Source organism: Triticum urartu, chromosome 6, assembly GCF_003073215.2.
Source record: "Triticum urartu cultivar G1812 chromosome 6, Tu2.1, whole genome shotgun sequence".
In the NCBI taxonomy this organism is placed as follows: Eukaryota; Viridiplantae; Streptophyta; class Magnoliopsida; order Poales; family Poaceae; genus Triticum; species Triticum urartu.
In genome coordinates this window covers 517350935-517375444 of record NC_053027.1, presented here as the reverse complement: position 1 = coordinate 517375444, position 24510 = coordinate 517350935, and the positions used below count along the sequence as shown (strand labels likewise).

The 24510-nt window shown below is 43.9% G+C and overlaps 1 protein-coding gene and 2 non-coding genes across 3 annotated transcripts; all 3 read left to right on the top strand.

The window, feature by feature from the left end:
* Positions 1-2873: 2873 nt before the first annotated feature.
* TRNAN-GUU lies at positions 2874-2947 on the top strand. Its single transcript has one exon. It is a non-coding gene; the product is annotated as a tRNA-Asn (tRNA).
* A 3398-nt stretch (positions 2948-6345) lies between these two features.
* LOC125514751 (protein PHOSPHATE-INDUCED 1 homolog) lies at positions 6346-7559 on the top strand. The gene has a single exon (XM_048680103.1). The coding sequence runs from the start codon at positions 6430-6432 to the stop codon at positions 7363-7365; it is 936 nt and encodes a 311-aa protein (XP_048536060.1). The 5' UTR covers positions 6346-6429; the 3' UTR covers positions 7366-7559.
* A 541-nt stretch (positions 7560-8100) lies between these two features.
* TRNAY-GUA lies at positions 8101-8185 on the top strand. Its single transcript is given in 2 exon segments — positions 8101-8137; positions 8151-8185. It is a non-coding gene; the product is annotated as a tRNA-Tyr (tRNA).
* The last annotated feature ends 16325 nt before the right edge of the window (positions 8186-24510 follow it).

Genomic DNA, 24510 nt, shown 5'->3' with positions numbered 1-24510 from the left:
GCGGTTGCTTTGTATCTTGTTGTAGGGGACGAAGTAGGAGACCTTAGTGTTGCGTATGAGGCAACATGAACCCGTGTTGCTGCACATGTAGTACCTTTTTCCCTTTGTGGTGCATAGGAGGCGTCTAGAGCACTTGGTGATGCACATGCAGCATGTTTTTCCCTTGGAAGAAAAACTAGTTCCAGCTATCGGGAGAAATATATACGGATAGATGCGAGAAGGATAACTAAGTAGTCATAGATGAAAAAAATGTGAACGTACTCATTTGTAAAGAACTAATCATAGATAACAATCACGGAGAGCAAAAACTCAAACAAGACAAGTACCGAAAGGAATGCTAGCTAAGAAAGAACCAATGTTGATCAATGGCGACAAGTAATTTGTTCAGCCAGTTCACACATCTGCCAAAGTGCTATGCCTAGTTGGGGGGACAGGTGATTGAAGACATGAGAAAATCTCTCTCCATCATATTCTCTTCAACGTGCAGTTCCTCAAACTTCAGTTGATTTACTTTTGATAGAATACTCAAGGCAAACTCCAAACTTTCACAAAGAAAGTCCTCAGGAAACCACAATCACACTTGGTTACTCAGATCGACACCTATCCATCTAGCGGGTGTGCAGCTCACAAAGAGTAATAGGTCACCATTTCGTATCAACTTAGTTTTGTGTGATGCTCAATCACTTAACTAAACTGCATGGTATCTCACGCATTGCTGCAGGAATCGGTTGAAATACATTTGAATGGGATTTGATTGTGTGGAATATAAATATTTATACTGATAACGCGTGAAGCTAAATTAAAAATACATATGACTTATTATTATTATTATGTATAATTGTAAAATATTAATTGAACGCATGGTTGCATTTGGTATTGGGTCTTTTCCCATGCAAGGTTGCATGTTGAGGTGGGCCTTATCCCATCCATAATTGTATGATGATGTGGCATATGCTTGCACGTTGAGATAAATAAGTTACTTCTGATCACTCTCTTAGGTATATCTGATTCAAGTTATGGGTTTTCTCTCGGTGAAATCTCTCAAAAGAGGGACTGCTTTGACAAACTCTTGTCAATTCAGCGAGCAGCCAACCAGTGAAGGTTGGGGGTTGGGTGGCTATTTATAGCCAAAGCAATCCTGAGGTGTGAGATGACCAATCAAGGCATGTGCCTCGCAACGGTCAACCAACACGTGTCCAATGATCTGATTTCAAACTCACGTGGCAAATTTACTTGAGGTACAAGTAAAGCTGACTCAACTGCCCTTGATTTTCACTCGCGGTCTAGAAGAACCTCATCTTTGACTTTGAAGAAAAACGTGACGCACAAAGATATTTCTCTTGACTTTACTCGGAGATAGGTTTATGATTGTGTATTCAATAAAGACCTAAACGTGGACTAATTTGGACCCCCTAATAGTATGATTTGCCCTATGACTCAAATGAAATAATTGAAACAAAGAGAAAGAACTACGCCTTCTTGTTGTCTTCATTCTTCTTCCGCAGTCAATTGTTCCTCGGACAAGATACCGAACCAATCGCTCTCAACAACATTTTTTAGGGGCCATCTTTGATACCCAATCTGCTCAATAGCATACTTCTCAATAGCTTGACAATCTTCTGTAAAGATGTAGCAATCTTCTCTACAACGCTCGCAATATTCTCAAAAGTTTTAGCAAACTTATCAATAATTCAAAGTACCATTTTTACTCTTTGCACACTAGCATACACATTAGTCTCTCAATTGTTTTGTTCAACAATCTCCAAGACACTCAGTGGGTAGTAGATGTACCTACACTTATCTCCCACCTAGCCTCCTTTGTTATGCTCCTTGTCCCTTAGTATTTGGGCGTCAACTTGGATCTTACTCACTCTGTCATGGTTTGAATTGTCGCAGCCCTAAGATCTAATATGTATCTGTTGAAGATTTTACTAACGTTTTAACAACTAGATCAGTCTTGCAGTTAAAGTCCATTCCATTCCTAGCCCAAGGCTTCCGTGCTGATCCCCCCACTCTCGCGTAGATGGCACGAGCTTTGACATGCACTGTAAGGAGGAAGCTTCCAATATATAAAGGAACCAGAGCCAAAAGTTGGTTGAAAGCCTGAAACACGGAGCTTCCATATAAACTCTCGCAATCCAGTGGATGGAAAACAACCCTAGGCTTGACCAGTCCGACGTGGTCTCCTCTATCGGCTCCACCTCCATTGACATCACATGCTTTTGACCCGTCCCCACATTTGGTTGAATGTTGTCCCTGGCTCGGTCTAGATGTCTGTGCCTCTAAGGCCACTATGGATTGTGCCTACGAAAACACATAACTACATCTTTTGTTTCAAATTACTTGAAATTTTAATTTTGTCCAAGTCAAACCGGATATATAAGAGCTACAAGCACATACCTCTAATTCGACCCCTCAAACATCCGTGGACGCGTCCGATCAGTGAGGGGCGTGTCCGTTTTGAGCCCCTATTTGTCTGTCCGCGCAACCACAATCCTCATTTTCTTCCTCAAATGTCCGGTTACTTGCACATGATTGGTGAAGATAAAAAAGAGAGAATGAAAATAATGAATGAAGAAAGAAAAAAGGTTGTCCCAGGTAGGGTCGCGTCCTACGCGACGGACTGACTGGGCGCGTCCGCGAGCCCTCATATCCTCCCTAAATCTGGGATGGATATGAGGGTTCGCGGACAGCCCGGACATATAGAGATGATATGAGGAGTCCGGTTGGGTCTTTTTTTTCCTTCTCTCTCCTGTTCGGTCACCGATCGGGCACGTCTGCGGGTGTATGAGAGGTGGTTTGAATGATTCGACTGTAAATGTTCTAAGAAATATGCTAATGTCTATAATATCAAATGCAAATATTATCACAAAGCTGGAATAGCTCAGTTGGCTAGAGCGTGTGGCTGTTAACCACAAGGTCGGAGGTTCAAGCCCTCCTTCTAGCGGAATTTTTTTGGGGGAATAAAATGGGTTGTCCTTCTCTATATCTTTTCCCTTATTTTTATAAAACATGAAAATATATCATACAGTGAATCTAATAAAACTAAGTTCACTAAGTTGATGTTGTTGATGATAACATGTTTTTCCATAAACTTAGGCAACCTTAAAAGTTTAACAACTGAAGTAAATTGTAACAGGAGAGAGCATTATTTCAGCCAATGTGTTTGATCGTCGACTCACCCATGGCATGGGCACAATAAGGTGCGCAAAACAATTGTTACCAGCCAAGGTTGCGGATGACACACACAGTTTCGGAACAAAAACGTTCTTGCTAGAACGAAGTGCTCTCTCCAGGTGTCTAACCAAAACACCCATCAGATCTTCTTAAGGTCTGAGGATTGGCGTTGACAATCGGGCGGCCGTCTGTAAACCAAATTAACCCGGGTGGATTATCTTATACTACTAAAATATGCATTGCTATTGCTACAAAACTAAACTAAAACACTAGCCAAAGCCCGTGGAATGCGGCGTCCCCATGCCTATCCGGTCCCTAGCGAGTAAAAAACCTGCAAAACCACTCCAGCGTCTGTAGGACTACAAGCAGCAAAAGCTAGCGGCACCCACATTCAGCGGCAGACCATTTCACAAATCAACATGCTTTGTACTACTACTCGTTATTTTACTCTCTACGAGCATCCGATGCAGTCGTGCGCGACGCAAGTCCAAGTGCATCCCACGCAGATAAAGATCACGCGTGCGGGAGCTACAGGACAGGGGAGACACGCGAGAGACACGGCGCAGCGCGGGCAGCCGGTTTAATGTGGCCACAGAGACGTCCTACGAGGCGACAGCCTGGGCGCCCAATCCCTGTCCTTGCATTAAGGATGGATGGACGGACGTAGCAGCAGCGCCACTGCATACCTGTGCCGTATGCGCGGCCGGACGTGGTACGTACGCGTACATAACTATGGGCATCATCATACGCGTCGTTACTCCGTATTCACTGGCCTGTTTCCGACCGGCTGGTATAATTACATACCTACCATGGGTAATGATCAAGTAAGTACTCGTCAGGTACGATCAGCCACAGCCACATCACCCGTGTTTTTACTGGTGTAGTAAGTCAGTACTTTGCACAGTAAAACGGTGCAGTTTCCAGGGTGAGCTATGGATGTTCAGTAGTAGTACTACCCCCGGGAGTAGTGACCCGTACTGGGCGCGAGCTTAACGCGCTGCTAGACTGTTCCTGACTGTAAAACGGTAGCACGCCATCATTGTGCACGGTTAGGTGCTCCTAACACTAACGGAGCTGTAGGAGATTATATATCCAGATCATTGCCACTTGAATGCCGGAGAAAGTTGGGATACTAGATTGTACTACGAGTGTAACCGTTACGGGTGCCCACGCGATCTTTTCCTCCTCTTTTGGAACGGCGCGGCGCCGACCCGACTGAGATCGCGCCGAGGCGGGCGAAAACAAGGGAAACACCATGAGCGGCGATACGACGGTACTGTGGCGTTGTCAGCAGCCTGCCAAACCGCCGAATGCCATTGAGCTGGCTAGTGGCTGGCCGCCCGCCGTGCGAGGAAACGGGAAGACGCCGCGCGCGTTGCCGGTGGCCGGTGTGGCAACGAGGCCATGCGGAGCTACAATCGCCGAACCGTCCACAAGGTCGCTCATGATGATGGCTGGCCGAACGTTCCTGGAGCAGAAGATGCCAAGGCGTCGTCGGCGTCGCCCAGCTGGCCTGAATCATTCGCTCGAAAGGAACACGAGAGCTGCTGCCGCTCCTGCTGTGTTCGGCAGACACGTACGCCAAAATGCGAGTGAAAACAGGATTTTATCATCATTGTTGATGAGTGGGCACACGATATTTGTCTTTTTTTTAAGGGGAAGACAAAATATTTGTCGATCGAGAGGGCACGATCTGTCGACATGCACGCACGCACGCACGTACTCCCACACTCACTCACTAGGCCACAGATGGATCCAACGGCCCACGGGCGCCCACGAGGCCCTTCTGACAGGTAGGCCTGCGCGTCCACGTACGTGCGCACGCGTGTCCCTCCGGCTGCACGGCTGGCGCCTGGCGGGCGGCCGTCTGTCCGGCAGCGGCTGCTGGTGCTGGTGCTCGACGAGCAGTGAGCGGGCGGATTCACTCACGAGCGCGTCGTGAGGCGTAGTACGTGGGGCCAGTCCGGCCGGCGACGCGCCTAGCCGCTTCACCACCAGCTGGCGGCTAGCCGTACGCTACGCTACGCAGATCTCTAGGCGACGCCGGAAACAACACGTCGGATCGGATGAGGATGGGATGGCGCCCTATCGCGCGCATTAAAACGTGCGGATCGCGCCCTACGGAGATGGGCCGGCCAGTGGGTCCTGCACTTTCGCTCGCTTGGGCGGTGCCCTACCAAGATGGGCCTAGCAGGCTAATGATAATACGCGCAGCGAGGATCCGGGAGGACACGGGAGACTGGGGCGGCCTTAACTCGCCCATCAGCTTTACTGGGTCGTCATACCCTCTAACCCACTATTTGCTAGTAGGGCCTGAGAACTGAAAAGACCAACGCGGTAAATGCATTTCTGAAGTGCTGTGAGACCTTTTACTAAAAAAAAGAAGTGCATGAGACCTGCCAGATCTCGTCGCTGAAGCAGATCGACGGCCAGCTGCTCCGCCCGATCCACCATTTCCGTGCAGATGGCCATGGGTTAACATAAGGAGCACTGTTCGACGGTCTCGTCTCGCTTCTTTTGCCAACCACATTCCACCAAGCGCCAGCCCAACGCCAGTGGCAAAGGCAGCCGCGACGGACAAACCTGCTATACTGTGCTCCGACAGTACCGAAGTACCCCCAGTGCACTGTGCCTGCCTACACCGGATCCAGGAAGCAGCCCGCGAGTGACCCCGCAACGTACTTCAGAAAAGCTGGAGCGGCCCAGCCCGGCCCGGCCCGGCCCGCACCCAACGTTCGTATTCCTTCCCGTTCCCGTGCTGCCCAGCCGAGCGAGCGAAGCAGCTTTCAAACGCCTCGATAAGCCAACCCCTGCTTTTACCCACTCCCGCAGCCCCCACTTTACCCCGTCCGGCCGCGATCACCGAACTGCCCCCGCGGCGTCGCGCGCGGGCGCGCTCACGCAACTGTCCCCGAGGGACAAAGCGACGGGGCAAAAGGGTCATTCGGCCTCGCGGCCACAGCTGGGCGCGCGCAGGAGCACGCGAAAAGCCAGCTGTCAGTGACCGTTCGGGCCAAGGACGCCCCCGTCTTTACTTTGGCCGCAGAAAGAAAGAAGCCAGCGGCGCCCCTCATTCATACGTCACGCGGTGCCCCGTCCCTCGGTACCATGCCCACCACCTTTGCGGTGCTCCACTGTCTCTCCCTCTATAAAACCCGAGCTCACTCCCCACCAGTCCATCACCGGCTCACGAGCTGATACAGAGCATCCTAGGCAAGACGAGGAGAGACCCACCGCCTCAGAGCTGCGGCAATGGCGTCCTTCGGTTCCATGGCGGTGGCGCTCGTGGTGTGCGCAATGCTGCTGCAGTCCTGCGGGGCCACGAGGAGGCTGCAGGCGCTGGTGCAGGAGCAGCCCATCACCATGAAGTACCACAAGGGCGCGCTCCTCTCCGGCCGCATCGCCGTCAACCTCGTCTGGTACGGCAACTTCTCCGCGCCGCAGCGCGCCATCGTCACCGACTTCGTCTCGTCGCTCGCCTCCGCGTCCCCGGCGCCGGCCCCGCAGCCGGAGCCGTCCGTGGCCACCTGGTTCAAGACGGCGCAGAAGTACTACGCCAGCTCCAAGGCCCGCTTCCCGGCGCTGGCCCTCGGCTCCCACGTCTTCGACCGGTCCTACTCCCTCGGCAAGCACATCCGGGAGCGGGACCTCGTCCGGCTCGCGGCGCGCGGCGGGCCCAGCCGCGCCATCAACGTGGTGCTCACGGCCGACGACGTGGCCGTCGACGGCTTCTGCATGAGCCGCTGCGGCTCCCACGGCGCGTCCCCGCGGTCCCGTGCGGGGCGGTTCGCGTACGTGTGGGTGGGCAACCCGGCGACGCAGTGCGCCGGGCAGTGCGCGTGGCCGTTCCACCAGCCGCAGTACGGCCCGCAGACGGCGCCCCTCGCGCCGCCCAACGGCGACGTCGGCGTCGACGGCATGGTGGTGTCCCTCGCGTCCATGATCGTCGGCACCGTAACCAACCCCTTCGGCAACGGCTTCTTCCAGGGCCCCGCCGAGGCGCCGCTGGAGGCCGCCACGGCGTGCGCCGGGGTGTACGGCAAGGGGGCGTACCCCGGCTACGCCGGCTCGCTGCTCGTGGACCCGGCCACCGGCGCCAGCTTCAACGCGAACGGAGCCCACGGCCGGAAGTACCTGGTCCCGGCGCTCGTCGACCCCGACACGTCCGCCTGCTCCACCTTGGGGTAGGCTCGTACGTGTAGGACCATGATGGTGTGTGTGTAGTTATAGTTGCGGTGGCGTTGTTGCTGTGTGGAGAGTGTTCCACCTTCCACGCGCGTGCTGATGTTAATCTGTGTGCCTGTAGAGGCGTTGAGATGAAATTCTTTCATTTGTTGAATGAAAAAAGTTTACTATTAATGTAAGAGAGCATTGTTCGGAAACTAACATTGTTACTAGTATCATTCTGGTGCTCACGGTGGGAATTTACAGCAGAAATTCGAGCAGCCATCTATAAATGGCATGCATAGTACTTCATTAAAATACCGAGGGAAGGGATATACTCGCAGGTCACGTGTGCAAAGCCCTGGTTCGCAGTTGATAACCATACAGATGACCTCCAGCTAACATCAATAACCAATTATATAGTTGTCAGCTTAATAAAGTAAAAGAGATGGCTCCGGGGACTGTGAGATGCGCGAGTATGTCCCCTGTGTCATGTGCGAGCAGAAACCTTTTGCTTTACTACTCTGGAAAAGATAGGGCCGGCAAGGTCAAAAAGATGACACCGAAAATGTAGATTCAGAACTAACAAAACTGCAGTGGTTAGCGTTGAAATAAAAGTCTAGCGTTGAACAAGAGGAAGCCCGGCGATGTCTGCGGTGTCACAGTGAAATGCAGAATAAGGGAAATGCATGGAACGATGGTGTGATATTGAAGCGCTTTCCAAGTTAATTAAAGTTTTACAGATGATCGGAACACAAACCGACCTTAGCTCAGTTGGTAGAGCGGAGGACTGTAGTAGTTGCAGATAAATCCTTAGGTCGCTGGTCGAATCCGGCAGGTCGGATTTTTGGTGCTCTTTCTTCTGTTTTATATTGTTTTTCAGGAAAATTATTTGTACTAATAGAATGCCCGTGGCTTTTTACATTTTCCTGATTACATACTCCCTCCATTTCTAAATATAGGGTGTATAGTTTTTGGCACGAAAATTAAAGAACGCACGTGTAGGGAAAATTTCACAACTTTTGAGCGAGATTTCACCTGACTAATTGACATGAGAAAACAGAAGACCTTGCCTAATATAAGGAAATGTAATCAGATCTCTAAAAAAAATTATCCTAACAAGTGGTGCAATGTAATACACCTTATATTTCAGATTTTTTTCTCAAAAATCTATACACCCTATATCAAGGAGCGGAGGGAGTATAACACAAAGCATGCCAAAATGTTCTTCAACGATGTATTTGATGTGCTTCAGGAAAGTGTTCTTTAGCTTCATTCCCATGGTATTTGAGCAGGTATAATAAAAATTTCTTTTTCAACTCATAACCACCTTCTACAAAACAATATACACATAGTTACCATGAATTCACGTGGAAGATGCAAAGAATGTGCAACATAGAATTATCTCTGTTCAAACTGAACGAACCAATTCTTTACCTTTCTAGGGGAGCACAAAATCAAAAGAAAATAATTGGACACATCCTTGCAAATTAATAAATTATTATCTTGAATATAGTGACAATAAAATAAATGCTTGTATCTTGAACGTTATGATGATAAAAATATATAAATTACTTGTTGTGCTTGTTGGAAAACCAGCGGGTAATATACGTTGCCAAATATATTTATTAGAATTCCAGCCGGGTTGAGCTATTTCGAGTGCTTCACTGAAATCCCTAGAAAATCTCAATAATTTCAATGCAACTCTAAGAATTATAATCTCTAATGATTGCGATGTAGCAGGATGGCCCAAGCCATATAAGGTACACATGTTGTTGATAAAGTGGTTAAAGAATGTATATGGAGGCAAAATCTGCGAGAGGTGGATATTAGAAACCATAAAATAATGATAATGTTGCATGATGAAATGTTGTTTTCTACCCCAGTCCAACTATGAAACAATGTTGCCAATGTATGATCTCATGTTGAATCTAACATGGCGGACAGAGCAGTACAAATGTTTAGAAACATGTTGATACTAATGACTATATAATATAATTCTGATAACCTACACAAAACTATAGATGCATGAAGTGTACAAGAGGGTCTATCAATAATAAGACATCATCGCATGTCAGTATATGTACGACCATGTTTAAACAATCGTTGTCCATAGACGGCTCCATTGAATGGGGTCTCGAGCTTTGCACCCATCCATTTGTTAAAAACATAACAACGTATATTAGCGCTTAATATTTTTTAATGTTTCTATGCACGCAGTGCCATGCCACTATGTGTGTTAGTCACTATTAAAAATGCTATGACCTATACTTAGTCAAATAAAGCATAATTTAAATTACATAAAATAGACACTCCTATATCCATATTCAAACTCGGTTCCATACGTATATTATGATTTGTAACCATGGAGCGAATATTTTATGAGAGATTTATGAACAATCAAAAAATGCCTTATATTTTAGAATATATTTTGAAATGAGGAGAGTATGGTATATTCAAGAAAATGAAACTAAATAACTTCATGGTACATGTGTTGCACATTTCATGAGCACCACATAATGAGGGTCAAACAAATGGAACAACTCACCCTGACACCCCGTCCACCCAGGACCAGGAACAGATGGAATCATGTAGATTTGATCTCATCTCATTTCCTATCCATGTGTACTCGCAAACCACCGCTGGTAGAATCGCACTGATACTTCCAAATTTATTTTATTTTCAAACGAGGCAAAAGATTTGCTATTTTCATTGATTAAGAAGAAGAGAGTTGCCCAGTTAATTAACGAAAAACCAGGCGAAAACCATTACAAATCGCTCAACGAAAAGGGCAATCCGACGGACCTGGCACTCATAAGACTCCACACACCGCCGAGGAGAGGACACCGTCACGACAACCAACAATGTCATTGGCATCGCCTCTCCGCGAGCAGGCGTCTCCAATTTCCTCGCTGACGACCCATCAAGACCCCTCCGAACAAACGGGACCCGAGGACCAAGTTAGCCTAAGCCAAACAATCAGCCACAAACGTCGAGGACCGGCAGCTTCGATTTTGTTGATGAGCTTCATAGCAGAAAGTTGCAAGCCTCGCACCGACCTAGTCCAGCGCGACTGAGGGAGTCCTGGATTAGGGGGTGTCTGGATGGCCGAACTATACCTTCGGCCGGACTCCTGGACTATGAAGACACAAGATTGAAGACTTCGTCCCGTGTCCGGAAGGGACTTTCCTTGGCGTGGAAGGCAAGCCTGGCGATACGGATATGTAGATCTCCTACCATTGTAACCGACTCTGTGTAACCCTAGCCCTCTCCGGTGTCTATATAAACCGGAGAGTTTTAGTCCGTAGGACGAACAACAATCATACCATAGGCTAGCTTCTAGGGTTTAGCCTCTCTGATCTCGTGGTAGATCTACTCTTGTACTACCCATATCATCAATATTAATCAAGCAGGACGTAGGGTTTTACCTCCATCAAGAGGGCCCGAACCTGGGTAAAACATCGTGTCCCCTGCCTCCTGTTACCATCCGGCCTAGACGCACAGTTCGGGACCCCCTACCCGAGATCCGCCGGTTTTGACACCGACATTGGTGCTTTCATTGAGAGTTCCTCTGTGTCGTCACTTTTAGGCCCGTTGGCTTCTCCGATCATCAACAGCGATGCGATCCAGGGTGAGACTTTTCTCCCCGGACAGATCTTCGTATTCGGCGGCTTTGCACTACGGGCCAATTCGCTTGGTCATCTGGAGCAGATAGAAATTCACATAAAATAGGGCACCATCTAAATACGTTGAGACGACACCGTATGAATTATGGTTTCGCAAGAAACCTAAGCTGTCGTTTCTTAAAGTTTGAGGTTGCAATGCTTATGTGAAAAAGTTTCAACCTGATAAGCTCAAACCCAAATCGGAGTAGTGCATCCTCATAGGATACCCAATAGAAAATGTTGGGTACACGTTCTATCACAGATCCGAAGGCAAGATATTCGTTGCTGAGAATAGATCCTTTCTAGAGAAGGAGTTTCTCTCAAAAGAAGTGAGTGGGAGGAAAGTAGAACTTGATGAGGTAACTGTACCTGCTCCCTTATTGGAAAGTAGTTCATCACCGAAATTTGTTCCTGTGACTACTACACCAATTAGTGAGGAAGCTAATGATGATGATCATGTAAGTTCAGATCAAGTTACTACCAAACATTGTAGGTAAACCAGAGTGAGGTCCACACGAGAGTGGTACGGTAATCCTGTTCTGGAGGTCATGTTACTTGACCATGACGAGCCTATGAACTATAAGGAAGCGATGATGAGCCCAGATTCCGTGAAATGGCTTGAGGCCATAAAATCTGAGATGGGATCCACGTATGAGAACAAAGTGTGGACTTTGGTTGACTTGCCCGATGATCAGCAAGCCATAAAAAAATGGATCTTCAAGAGGAAGACGGACGGTGATAGTAGTGTTACTATTTACAAAGCTAGAATTGTCGCAAAAGGTTTTCGACAAGTTCAAGGTGTTGACTACGATGAGAGTTTCTCACTCGTTCTATGCTTAAGTCTGTCCGAATCATGTTAGCAATTGCCGCATATTATGAAATCTGGCAAATGGATAAAACAAAACCGCATTCCTTAATGGATTTATTAAAGAAGAGTTGTATATGATGCAACCAGAAGGTTTTGTCAATCCTAAAGGTGCTAACAAAATATGCAAGCTGCAGCGATCCATCTATGGACTGGTGCAAGCATCTCAGAGTTGGAATATACGCTTTGATAAGTTGATCAAAGCATATAGTTTTATATAGACTTGCGGTGAAGCATGTATTTACAAGAAAGTGAGTGGGAGCACTACAACATTTCTGATAAGTATATGTGAATGACATATTGTTGATCGGAGATAATGTAGAATTATTCTGCAAAGCATAAAGGAATGTTTGAAAGGAGTTTTTCAAAGAAAGACCTCGGTGAAGCTGCTTACATATTGAGCATCAAGATCTATAGAGATAGATCAAGACGCTTGATAAGTTTTTCAATGAGTACATACCTTGACAAGATTTTGAAGTAGTTCAAAATGGAACAGTCAAAGAAGGAGTTCTTGCCCGTGTTACAAGGTGTGAAGTTGAGTAAGACTCAAAACCCGACCACGGCAGAAGATAGAGAAAGAATGAAAGTCATTCCTTATGCCTCAGTCATAGGTTCTATAAAGTATGCCATGCTGTGTACCAGACCTATTGTATACCCTGCCCTGAGTTTGGCAAGGGAGTACAATAGTGATCTAGGAGTAGATCACTGGACATTGGTCAAAATTATCCTTAGTGGAATAAGGATATGTTTCTCGATTATGGAGGTGACAAAAGGTTCGTCGTAAAGGTTTAAGTCGATGCAAGTTTTGACACTGATCCACATGACTCAAAGTCTCAATCTGGATACATATTGAAAATGGGAGCGATTAGCTAGAGTAGCTTAGTGCAGAGCATTGTTGACATAGAAATTTGCAAAATACTTACGGATCTGAATGTGGCAGACCCGTTGACTAAACTTCTCTCACAAGCAAAACATGATCACACCCTAGTACTCTTTGGGCGTTAATCACATAGCGATGAGAACTAGCTAGATTATTGAATCTAGTAAACCCTTTGGGTGTTGGTCACATGACGATGTGAACTATGGGTGTTAATCACATGGTGATGTGAACTATTGATGTTAAATCACATGGCGATGTGAACTAGATTATTGACTCTAGTGCAAGTGGGAGACTAAAGGAAATATGCCCTAGAGGCAATAATAAAGTTATTATTTATTTCCTTATTTCATGATAAATGTTTATTATTCATGCTAGAATTGTATTAACCGGAAACATAATACATGTCTGAATACATAGACAAACAGAGTGTCACTAGTATGCCTCTACTTGACTAGCTCGTTGATCGAAGATGGTTATGTTTCCTAGCCATAGACATGAGTTGTCATTTGATTAACGGGATCACATCATTAGGAGAATGATGTGATTGACTTGACCCATTCCATTAGCTTAGCACTTGATCGTTTAGTTTGTTGCTATTGCTTTGTTCATAACTTATACATGTTCCTATGACTATGAGATTATGCAACTCCCATTTACCGGAGGAACACTTTGTGTGCTACCAAACGTCACAACGTAACTGGGTGATTATAAAGGTGCTCTACAGGTGTCTCCGAAGGTACTTGTTGGGTTGGCGTATTTCGAGATTAGGATTTGTCACTCCGATTATCGGAGAGGTATCTCTGGGCCCTCTCGGTAATGCACATCACTTAAGCCTTGCAAGCATTGCAACTAATAAGTTAGTTGTGGGATGATGTATTACGGAACGAGTAAAGAGACTTGCCGGTAACGAGATTGAACTAGGTATTGAGATACTGACGATCGAATCTCGGGCAAGTAACATACCGATGACAAAGGGAACAACGTATGTTGTTATGCGGTCTGACCGATAAATATCTTCGTAGAATATGTGGGAGCCAATATGAGCATCCAGGTTTCGCTATTGGTTATTGACCGGAGACGTGTCTCGGTCATGTATACATAGTTTTCGAACCCGTAGGGTCCACACGCTTAAGGTTTCGATGACAGTTATATTATGAGTTTATGAGTTTTGATGTACCGAAGGAGTTCAGAGTCCCGGATGAGATCGGGTACATGACGAGGAGTCTCGAAATGGTCGAGACATAAAGATCGATATATTGGACGACTATATTCGGACATCGGAAAGGTTCCGAGTGATTCGGGTATTTTTCGGAGTACCGGAGAGTTACGGGAATTCGCCGGGGAGTATATGGGCCTTATTGGGCCATACGGGAATAGAGGAGAGAGGCCAAAAGGAAGGAGGCGCGCGCCCCCCTCTGGTCCGAATTGGACAAGGGGTGCAGCCCACTTTTCCTTGTTCCTCTCCCCCTCTTTCCTTCTCTCCTACTCCAACAAGGGAAGGAGGAGTCCTACTCCCGGTGGCAGTAGGACTCCCCCCTTGGCGCGCCCTCCTCCTAGGCCGGCCGCCTCCCTCTCTTGCTCCTTTATATACTGGGGCAGGGGTGCACCCCATAGACACAACAGTTGATCATTGATCTCTTAGCCGTGTGCGGTGCCCCCCTCCACCATAGTCCTCGATAATATTGTAGTGGTGCTTAGGCGAAGCCCTGCGACAGTAGAACATCAAGATCGTCACCACGCCGTCGTGCTGACGGAACTCTTTCCCGACATTCTGCTGGATCGGAGTCCGGGGATCGTCATCGAGCTGAACGTGTGCTAGAACTCGGAGGTGCCGTAGTTTCGGTGCTTGATCGGTCGGGCCGTGAAGACGTACGACTACATTAACCGCGTTGTGCTAACGCTTCTGCTTTCGGTCTACGAGGGTACGTGGACAACACTCTCTCCTCTCGTTGCTATGCATCACCATGATCTTGCGTGAGCGTAGGATTTTTTTTGAAATTACTACGTTACCCAACAGTTTGCTCATCAATAACAATGTACTCTCTCTGTAAACTAATATAAGAGCGTTTAGATCACTGAAATAGTGATCTAAACGCTCTTATATTAGTTTACAGAGGGAGTACTTTTTTGAGACCAATGATAGACCAAAACAACTGGAAGTGCAGCAAAAAAATGTAACACACAGAAGGAAGGTAACACGCTGAGGGGATAGGAGTGACGCCGCTTGCGAGGATCGTGGGTGTGGTAGGTCGACAGCGGCAGAGGCCGAGCTGAGGAGCGTCGGAGGCCGCTAACGCTGCCACACGCCTGAGTCCTCACGCAAAATTTAAAATATGTAGTACCTACACTACATTTCATCGAATATGTCACGTAAAAAAATTTGTATTCCTCCTCTTCCATGATGTTAATTCTTGCTCCACTGTGTATATCACTTGCTTAACGAGGCGGAGAAATTGCACCCCTGAAAAAACTGAAAGGCTAAGGCAGGAAAGTGCATCCAGTGGAGCGGCGATGAGAGGAGCTTGGGTCTTTACCAAGGAAGGGGCATGGCGATGGAATTGGCGTTGATTCCAGTACCATACGCCACCATCAGGGGTGGCCAACGAGAGGGTCAGCAGCCGTTGACATTGCCTCTGCATTTTTGCAAGCGACTATCCATATGCTCCCTGATCCAAGTCGCCTCCTCTGTCCCACAATAATCTCTGGGATAATACTTTCGTGCCCGCTGCGGTTCAAGGAGGCGTACATACTGTCGATTAGCAACCGGCCGCACAAGCGATCGCTCCACGACAGTCACACTGTCCGCATCTCCGTTGGTCGCGCTTTGCCTTGACCGTGGAGGCGTGGACACACCGGCTGCGCATCCCTTAGTCGCAGACATCGTGGAAGAGGGCCAGCCACGTGAGTATCCGGTGTCCTCCTCTCCATGTCAGTTCGGGCTGGCGGGGCGACCGGCGGTTCCCCCATCTGGTTCGTCTGGGTGTTGTGTCCGATCCACCACGTTGTCGGTTTCATAGGCCTTGGGACGTCTCTGGGTGCCGTCGATGGGGACGCAGCATGCTGGACAGCTGGAGAAGGCCGCCGGCATGGGGATGCCTCACCAGCGGGAGAATGGGAGAACTGGAGGAGGCGCCATGAAATCGGGTAGGATCCGGGGTTTCTTTCATGCATTGCACGTCATGCAAACAAATCGCATACCCTGATTTTTAGGAGAAACTTGCCTATGGAACGAGAGATTGGATGATGTTTTGTTTCTCAAAGGAGACCTTGCCTATGGAAAGTTACGATGTGCAAGGAAAGATCTGGACGCAAATTGATGTCATGGTTTTCCTATGAAAAGTTACGATGTGCAAGGAAAGATTTGGACGCAAATTGATGTCATGATCGGTCGATTTTCATGCTGCTGGTGGAAAACTGGGTTTTGCTTTTGAAAAAACCAGAAGGAATATTGAAAAAATGTTGGCGCGTGGGATCGGGAGGTCGTCTATCGATCGATGAGGGAGGGGGAGCGAACGAACGACCTACAGACTCGTTCATTAGAAGTAGAGATATGAGGCAGCGGCCAAGGTGGACCGATGCCCATTCTTCCCATAAGATGAAATGTGTATGGCCCTTTTCTTGCGTCTTGTTGAATTTGTGAAAAATATTTGAAAACAGAAACATTCTATTTGAAGTTTTCAACAACATTTAAAAACTGGAACATTTTACTTTGGAGTTTTGAACAATTTATGAAAAATGGAAACACTATAAAAATGACAAGAATTGTGAAACACGACATTTCTCCAAAAGGAATGAAACAAAAACAGATAAATGGAAATGGAAAAAATAAGAGAAAAGAAGAAAAGAATCAGGGGAAAAAAAAATCGGTTCAGGAACCATCTACCTTACAGAAGGTTTCTTAAACCAAAAGAAAAACCTGGATTGTTGAAACGCCTTAACGGGCAGGCAAGATCATCGTTCGCTCGCCAAGTCATGGTCAATCCTTAGGCCGCTGGTTCGAATCCGGCAAATCAGATTTTTTATGCTTTTTCGGCTGTCTTACTTTTTGGGAAATTATTTATATATATGAGGCAAGGGCCTGGACGGAGGCCCGTTCTTCGTATAAGATGAAATGTATGGCCTTTTTCTTGTGTCTTTCTGAATTTGTGAACAATCTTTCAAAGCGGAAACATTTTATTTGAAGCTTTGAAGAAAAATTAAAAACAGGAACATTTTTATAATGGAGTTTTGAACAATTTATGAAAAATGGAAAAAAAATGTGGACTTTATGACTTCTTGGAAAAACACAACATTTCTAGAAAAGGAATGAAACGGAAACAGAGAAGGGGAAAATGGAAAAGGGGGAGAAAAGAAAAAAGAATCAGGAAAAAAAACAAAAAAATCGGTTCAGGAAAATCTACCTTATAGAAGGTTTCTAAAACCAGAAAAAATGGAATCGTTGAAACGCCTTAACGGGCAGGCCAGATCATCGTTCGCTCGCCAAGCCATGTGTGACGTAGAATGCGTCATTTACATTTTTCCATATTCAGCTTGTTTAGCGCCGGTTAGCGAGCTGCCGCTTGCACACTCCTCGCGCATGGACTAGCACAACAAGCCATAACCCATACATTCTATTTACTCTCGGCTAACACGAGACTGTTGACCGGTTTTCTTTTTTGAAATGTTCACATGATTGAAAAAAGCTCCGACGATGGGATTCTCATATCGGTGGCTTTGAATCCGGCGTTGACCGTTGCTTCTTCGGGATGTTTGGTAGTGATGACTCTCCGTTCGCGTGAGACTACAACGTTCACCGGAATCTGGCAGCGGGGCTGTCCAAGCGGCTGCAGCTGCGCGCCATCGGCTCATCTTGGAAGAAAGGGTCTGGAGGCTTCTCAGGGATCTAGTTGTGTTTTTCTTCTTTTGTGGGTGTGCCTTGTAATGCTGGTCAGTTATCAGATCTGAGGGTCTGTTTCGCCAAAAAAAAGCTCAAAATATTTTTTTTACCAAAATACAAAATTATCGTGAATTAAAAAACTTCAGAAACTCTTGAAAATTCAAATTTTGAAAAAAGGTTGTGGATTCGAAAAAGTTCTAGAATAAAAAAGACTTCGTGAATTTGAAAAAATCATGAAGTTTGAAAATGTTCATGACTTTCAAACACTTATGAAATATGAAAATAAAAAGTAAAAGTTCTTAGAAACTAACATGAAAAAGGAGAATATAAATAAATAACAAATAATTAAATGGAGAAGGAAAATATAAAATAAACAGAAAAAGAAGAAACCGGGCAGAAGCTTCCCAAAACTGACCTGCTGGAAGACTCCCAAAACCGAGGACAGCTCAATCATTCACGTACAACAACTTACATGGGCGGGCTTACTCACGTACAACGACAACTAACATGGGCGAGACCGCTCAAAAAAAAAAAACTTACATGGGCGAGTGTATCGGCCATTTGGGAGCAGGGAACTGGGCCGGTGCAGTAACAAGCTGCCGCGCCGAGCTGACTGACATACACGTTTTTTCGTTATTCTTCACAGAATTATTCTTTTTTTGTTCGTTAAATTTTTTATATTTTGTATTATTTTAAATATATATAATACGAAAGCACTTTAGGTAAATATTTATAAAATGTTAATCATGCATTGAAAATGTTAACCGCATAAAGAATAATGCTAATCAGGCGTACAAAGAACATTTGTTTCACTAAAAAAAATATTACCTATTTACAGAAGTGTACATACCACTTTAAAAAAATGTTTATACAATATAGAATAAATCTTCACATCAGTCAAAAATAGTGCTTCATACATTCAAAAAAATTGTAGGTACCATTGAATTTTTTTTCTGACATTGTAAAAAAAATCACACCATCTAATTTTTTGTGACATTTTAATGAAAGTTTTTTATAATTCAAAAAACGATTACTTGAATTTTAGAAAATGTTTATACAATGTAAATATTGGTCGTGTAGGTTAAAAAATGTTTATTTCCAATAAAAAATACAACCTGTATTTGAAAAAAAATTGTTTATACCTCCAATCTGGTACTTTGGTCCACATTAGCGACCTTATTAGGAGTACTGACCGGATTATGCACCGTGAGAAGACTGCCACGGAAATGGTCTGACTGACTTTCTTTGTCAAGCCATTGAGCAATACCTATCCTTTGTTTGTTGGATTTTCTTCATTCTCAAAGTGCTTTATCGATATGAACAAAGGTTGTGTCATTGAAGCTCCAAAGCATCGTGCGATGAGAGATAACCTGGAGTTGCACCTCACAAAGTCAACCAGCATATTAAAACGCTAGGTTACATAGGTTTTCTGATCACTCCTTCCATGTGTATGATATGGTTTTCTTAAAGTTAAAAGCCATATGCTCTGAAATCTCGGTGGCATAGCGGGGTAACCACAACCCTTTCTTTCAATACTTTGGACCTGGGGAAATATCTGGTGCACCGGAGCTTGTGGTGCTACCGGTGCACCGAGCTCACATTATACTTTTAAAATGTTCAAATTTTTTTAAAAAAAATTAGCACACTCACAAAACATCAATGTAGGTTGTCACAAAATTTCAAGTTAAAATTCAAAACCTTCCTCGAAAAATAAAAATGACAAATTCAACACTGAATACATAACATAACATGGGCTTTAGATTTGGCCCATTAGCATACTGAAGATTTGTCATTTTTGTATCTCAAAAAGTATTTCAAATTTTTACACGAATTTTTTTACATCATACATTGTTGTTGTGTTAACATGCTAGATTTTTTTTTCAGATTTTTTAAAACATTTTGTGGCATCCGGTGCACCGATAGCACCACAAGTGCAGGTGCACCAGATACATTCCCCTTTGGACCCTACCAGATTCTAGCATGTGTTGATGTTATTCCATATAAACACCAGGAGGTACCTTCCACTTCTCAAGTGTACCCTATATTTTCACGTCTCTAAGATTCGATGTGTTGTTACCCTGGCCACTTTCTCAGGTATCCTCTTCCTCTGAATTATAACCCCTATGTCCCTATGCAAGTTTTGGTGAGCCATTTGTATGAGTAATAAAGAGAGATCGTGAAACAAAAGTTGGCTAAATCCTATGCAAAACTAAATATTAAGAGAAATTCATCATGGTGATTATTAGTGGAACACCAAAGTGAAACAGAGAGAACGAAGAGTCGGTTACAATGACCGAATTGTTGAGGAATCAAGTTGAAAGAACAACATTATGTGTCATAACTATTGCATAAATATTTTCATATATGTCTGTACGTCATAAACAACGTACATAGTGGTTCTTCATGTATTGACTATTTTGATTCAATTATGAAACTAGGTTTCTACTGGGTTTGCGTCCCTAGTTACGCAGAAGTCCAAGCACAGAAGCGAATGATCGGATCTTACCAACATACTCGAAAAAAGTATTTTATAGTGGGGTACGCATTCTTGACAAGCAGTGTATTCACTCTAGCCATGTCAAATAAGACAACCCAAAGCCGTTGCACCGACAAATAACATATTGTGGATCTTATGTGACACTAAAACTTCACGATCAAATCTTGATTATGATAGAAGAGGGACGTTGATGTTCCAAACATTGGGTTCAAGAGCTCGGTTTGATAGATATAAACCTAAGTGACCGGCTTTACACATCAAAAAAGAAAGCTCGAAGTCCCTGCGAGCTGAAACCTCTTCTTGAAGAGTTCTGAGACATCGTTCCAGCTAATTCAAATATCTAACTGAGCGAATTATGAGGCTGGAATCTTCCTCAATGTTATGGTGAAGATTTTGTGGTCCAACGTCCTGCAATACTAAGTGTCCGTCTCTAGCCTGACTACCTGAGTACGCCCATCACTCACGGCTTCCCATTTTTTTTGGATGGTCGACTCATGTGGCTTTTAGAAGCCTTTATCGGTAATCAAATTCATGCAGGTGAATGAGTGTGAGTGTCGCTGCTCTATGTGAGTACTAGTTGATTGTCCGTGCGTTGCCACGGGACATCATACCCTACGAACAAGACAAATGTCCATCCGTAGGTGTGTGTTTCTCTGATATGATATGTTAACATTTACGATATACAACACAGAGTGAAGTTTTCTGACCATGTATGGAACCAAAAGGTCTTTCCCTTCAAAATTTAAATTTGTCCACAAAGTACATGTCTTACTCCCACTCAACTCCCTTCCTATCAATCACCATGTCCATTTCTCCAAACCTAGCTAAGTGCCACCTGAAATACGAGAAGATAAAGTATAAATATGAACAACAGAGTAACAAAAGGCATGGGATTACTCATTCTCTCATCTTTACATATCCTTTTTGTACAGCTGGAGTAGAAGTTGAGCCAATACCAGAAATTATGTCATAGATAACATCTTCTGTTGAAGATAAAACGGAAACCAAATCTGATAGGTTCATGCTCAATCTCCAATTCCAAAAGACCAAACCATAATCAAATCTGAACGCAGCACCAGACTCGACTGATTGGTTACTTCAGTCACCATATCCATTTTCCATGGTAAAATCTCAAACTTTGGAACTCTAAACTTTGGACCTGACTGGACTGAGATCGTCTCGATATTTTCCACTGTTGTTTGAATCCTTGGATATCTTTCTTTATATAAGCACAACAGAAAATTTTAGAATGGAAATGGGCATACTATTCTAGAAATCTCTGAATCATTCTAGATGGCTACATGTTCATTACATTCTTTTTCCAGTGCCAACACCTTGTACTTACAAGAATATATGATCTATCTAAAAGTATGTACAGTGAATAGAATGCTATGTGAATTATTCTATGCATTAAGTGCCCCTGATTGTGTAGGAATAAGGATAACAGCGAGTTGCTTACAGATAACCTTTGCTATGACATCATAGATGGCATTTGCGACAAAGCACTATCAGTAACAAGATCAAACAAAAATGAAACAACAACAACAAAAATGGCGCAAGAAACAACTATCGCTTCATACCAAGCGCACATTATTTTAGAAAGAGGTTTATTGCAGGAAGAAGATAGCACTTGCCTGCAAAACAGGCTAGCCTAGATAATGAGTAAACTTAGTCAATCAATGATTCATCATGGATAATAATCGCCTAGTTGCCAACACCTCAAATAACCAGTGGCATAATAAGCGACACTAAAAAGAGTTACTATTATATTTTTATAGTAAAAGAGAAGAATAAGTTTGTCAGAAACATCGTCACCAATAATTTTTTATTGAACTTGAAGTTGAAAGAAGCCTGTGCACGAAACATAAAATGTGGAATTCATGATTTTATTGGGTTGCCTTTGTCTGCAGAATACAAACTAAACCTCGATAATGATGTATGAGGCTTGATTTTCACTAATACTGCTAGGAATCATCCGTACCAAGCGCACATTATTTTAGAAAGAGGTTTATTGCAGGAAGAAGATAGCACTTGCCTGCAAAACAGGCTAGCCTAGATAATGAGTAAACTTAGTCAATCAATGATTTATCATGGATAATAATCGCCTAGTTGCCAACACCTCAAATAACCAGTGGCATAATAAGCGACACTAAAATGAGATACTATTATATTTTTACAGTAAAAGAGAAGAATAAGTTTGTCAGAAACATCGTCACCAATAATTTTTTATTAGACAGGAAGTTGAAAGAAGCCTGTGCACAAAACATAAAATGTGGAATTCATGATTTTATTGGATTGCCTTTGTCTGCAGAATACAAACTAAACCTCGATAATGATGTATGAGGCTTGATTTTTACTAATACTACTAGGAATCATCCGTGGAAGGCTACTACAAAAATATATGTTACTACACATGTCTGAACATATGACACGCCTAACCCTTCAAGGGGGCAATACAAAAACAAGGAAACAATAATTCATGAATATGCACATGAATCTAGAGGACAGTTCAGTATAAAAGATGTGTAACCAAATATGTATATGTACAAACATATGATAATCAAACTACTGCCCGGCAGTCTCTCACTCTCCTCTCTAATTCTCCACAAAATGTATATGGGCAAACCTATGACGACCAAACTATCGTGCATCCTCCTCTCCTCTCACAGAAGTCAAGTAGGAGCACAACACAGTAGACCGTTGATAACTGAAAATCGCTTAGTTTTCTAGATTCAGAGAACATTCACAAAACAGCAGGAGTTAACTCAACAAATCAAAGAATCACCTAATAAGTGAAGTTACGGTTACACACAAACAAGTAGTTGTATACAATGGACAGTGATGCTCAAACTAAAATTTTTGATATAGCTGTCGGTATCAGCGAAAATGCATAGGAGCACCTGCGGGCTACCTCCCTTGATATCTCACCATTCAATATGCATAGGGATTTGCACCACTATATTAGCATGCTTGTATTCTTTGTTTTAGTTCGTTCTGCGTTTTCTTGTATAAGTAGTATGTCTGCACGGACTGTCCCTCTCCTGGCCCACTCATCCCCATGCTCTCGTGCCAACCCCCAACAACCAACAACGACTCATTAACTTGTGAATCACATGCATGCAGATTTTGTTGATCTCAGAGTTTTGAGTCATGCAACACATCTAGTATTCAGTTTGTCCCAAGTTTTTTAAATACAATATTATTTGAACTCTAAAAATATCTTTCACAACTTTATGTTTTTGTACCAGTTTTAAAATTGTAATATCGTTTCAACTTTGAAAGTATTTAATGTTTAATCCATTTGAATAATTTTCAAGATTTAGTAAATGTGAAATCAAATATATTTCATTAAGTTCTTTGTCTTCTATAAACTCAGAATCTCGTAATGCGATAATTAAAGTAAATACTGGATTTCATGATTGTTAAAATTTCAAATAAAAAAGAATGATAATTCCAATATTGTAATTCTTGAAAAAATCATGATACAAATTCCACGAAATTACGACTTCCATTTTTTATTTCTAGTGAAACGCGAGAACTCAATGGTAATAATTCTAGAAAATTTACTAATGCAAATCTCAGGACTTTCTACCATAAAAAAGTTATGTTTTACTTACGTTGCCTGCTGATTATGAGTGCAGCTGTATGTAACCATTTATCTTCATGGTCCAGCAAAGATGAATTAACACTAATTACATTGCATACTGTCGTTTGGTTTCTCCAACACATTTATTACGTACTCCCTCCATTCCACAATGTAGTACTTCCTCTATCCACGTGCTTCAACTTTGACCGTAAATTTAACTATCAAGACCGATTGCGGCAGGAGCAAAAATTATATCAGTGAATTCGTATTCGAAAGAAGTTTTCAATTATATAATTTTTTCTCCCGCCGCAGTTGGTCTCGTTGGTTAAATTTATGGTCAAAATTAGATCTCGGAAAGCGCAGACGCACTATATTTTGAAATGGAGGGAGTAGTAACTATCTAACATCCATTCTCTGCCAACACGCATGAATTAACCATGTGTGGACACAAAGTCAATGCACATTTACTTCTGGCATACCATCAACAATTTGAGTATTAAAACTGTATTGCTTCAATAAAGAAACTAAAAGGATTTCAATCCGCATCCCAATGGACATTGATTGTGGTTCAGATTACAGGAAGGTGCGCCTCCGTGTGCTCTTCGTCCGCCTCCTCGGTATCAGAGGCTACTTGAGCACCCCTATAAGAGACTGAAGCCGGTAATCCTTGTCGTAAGACGGCAGGATAAACAAACTGTACTTCTCAGCAGGGTAAAAACGACAGGCAGGGAACCTACCACAGCCAACACAAACAAAAGGGCAAACACCTATCGTGCATGCCATGCCACAGCCAGATTAAC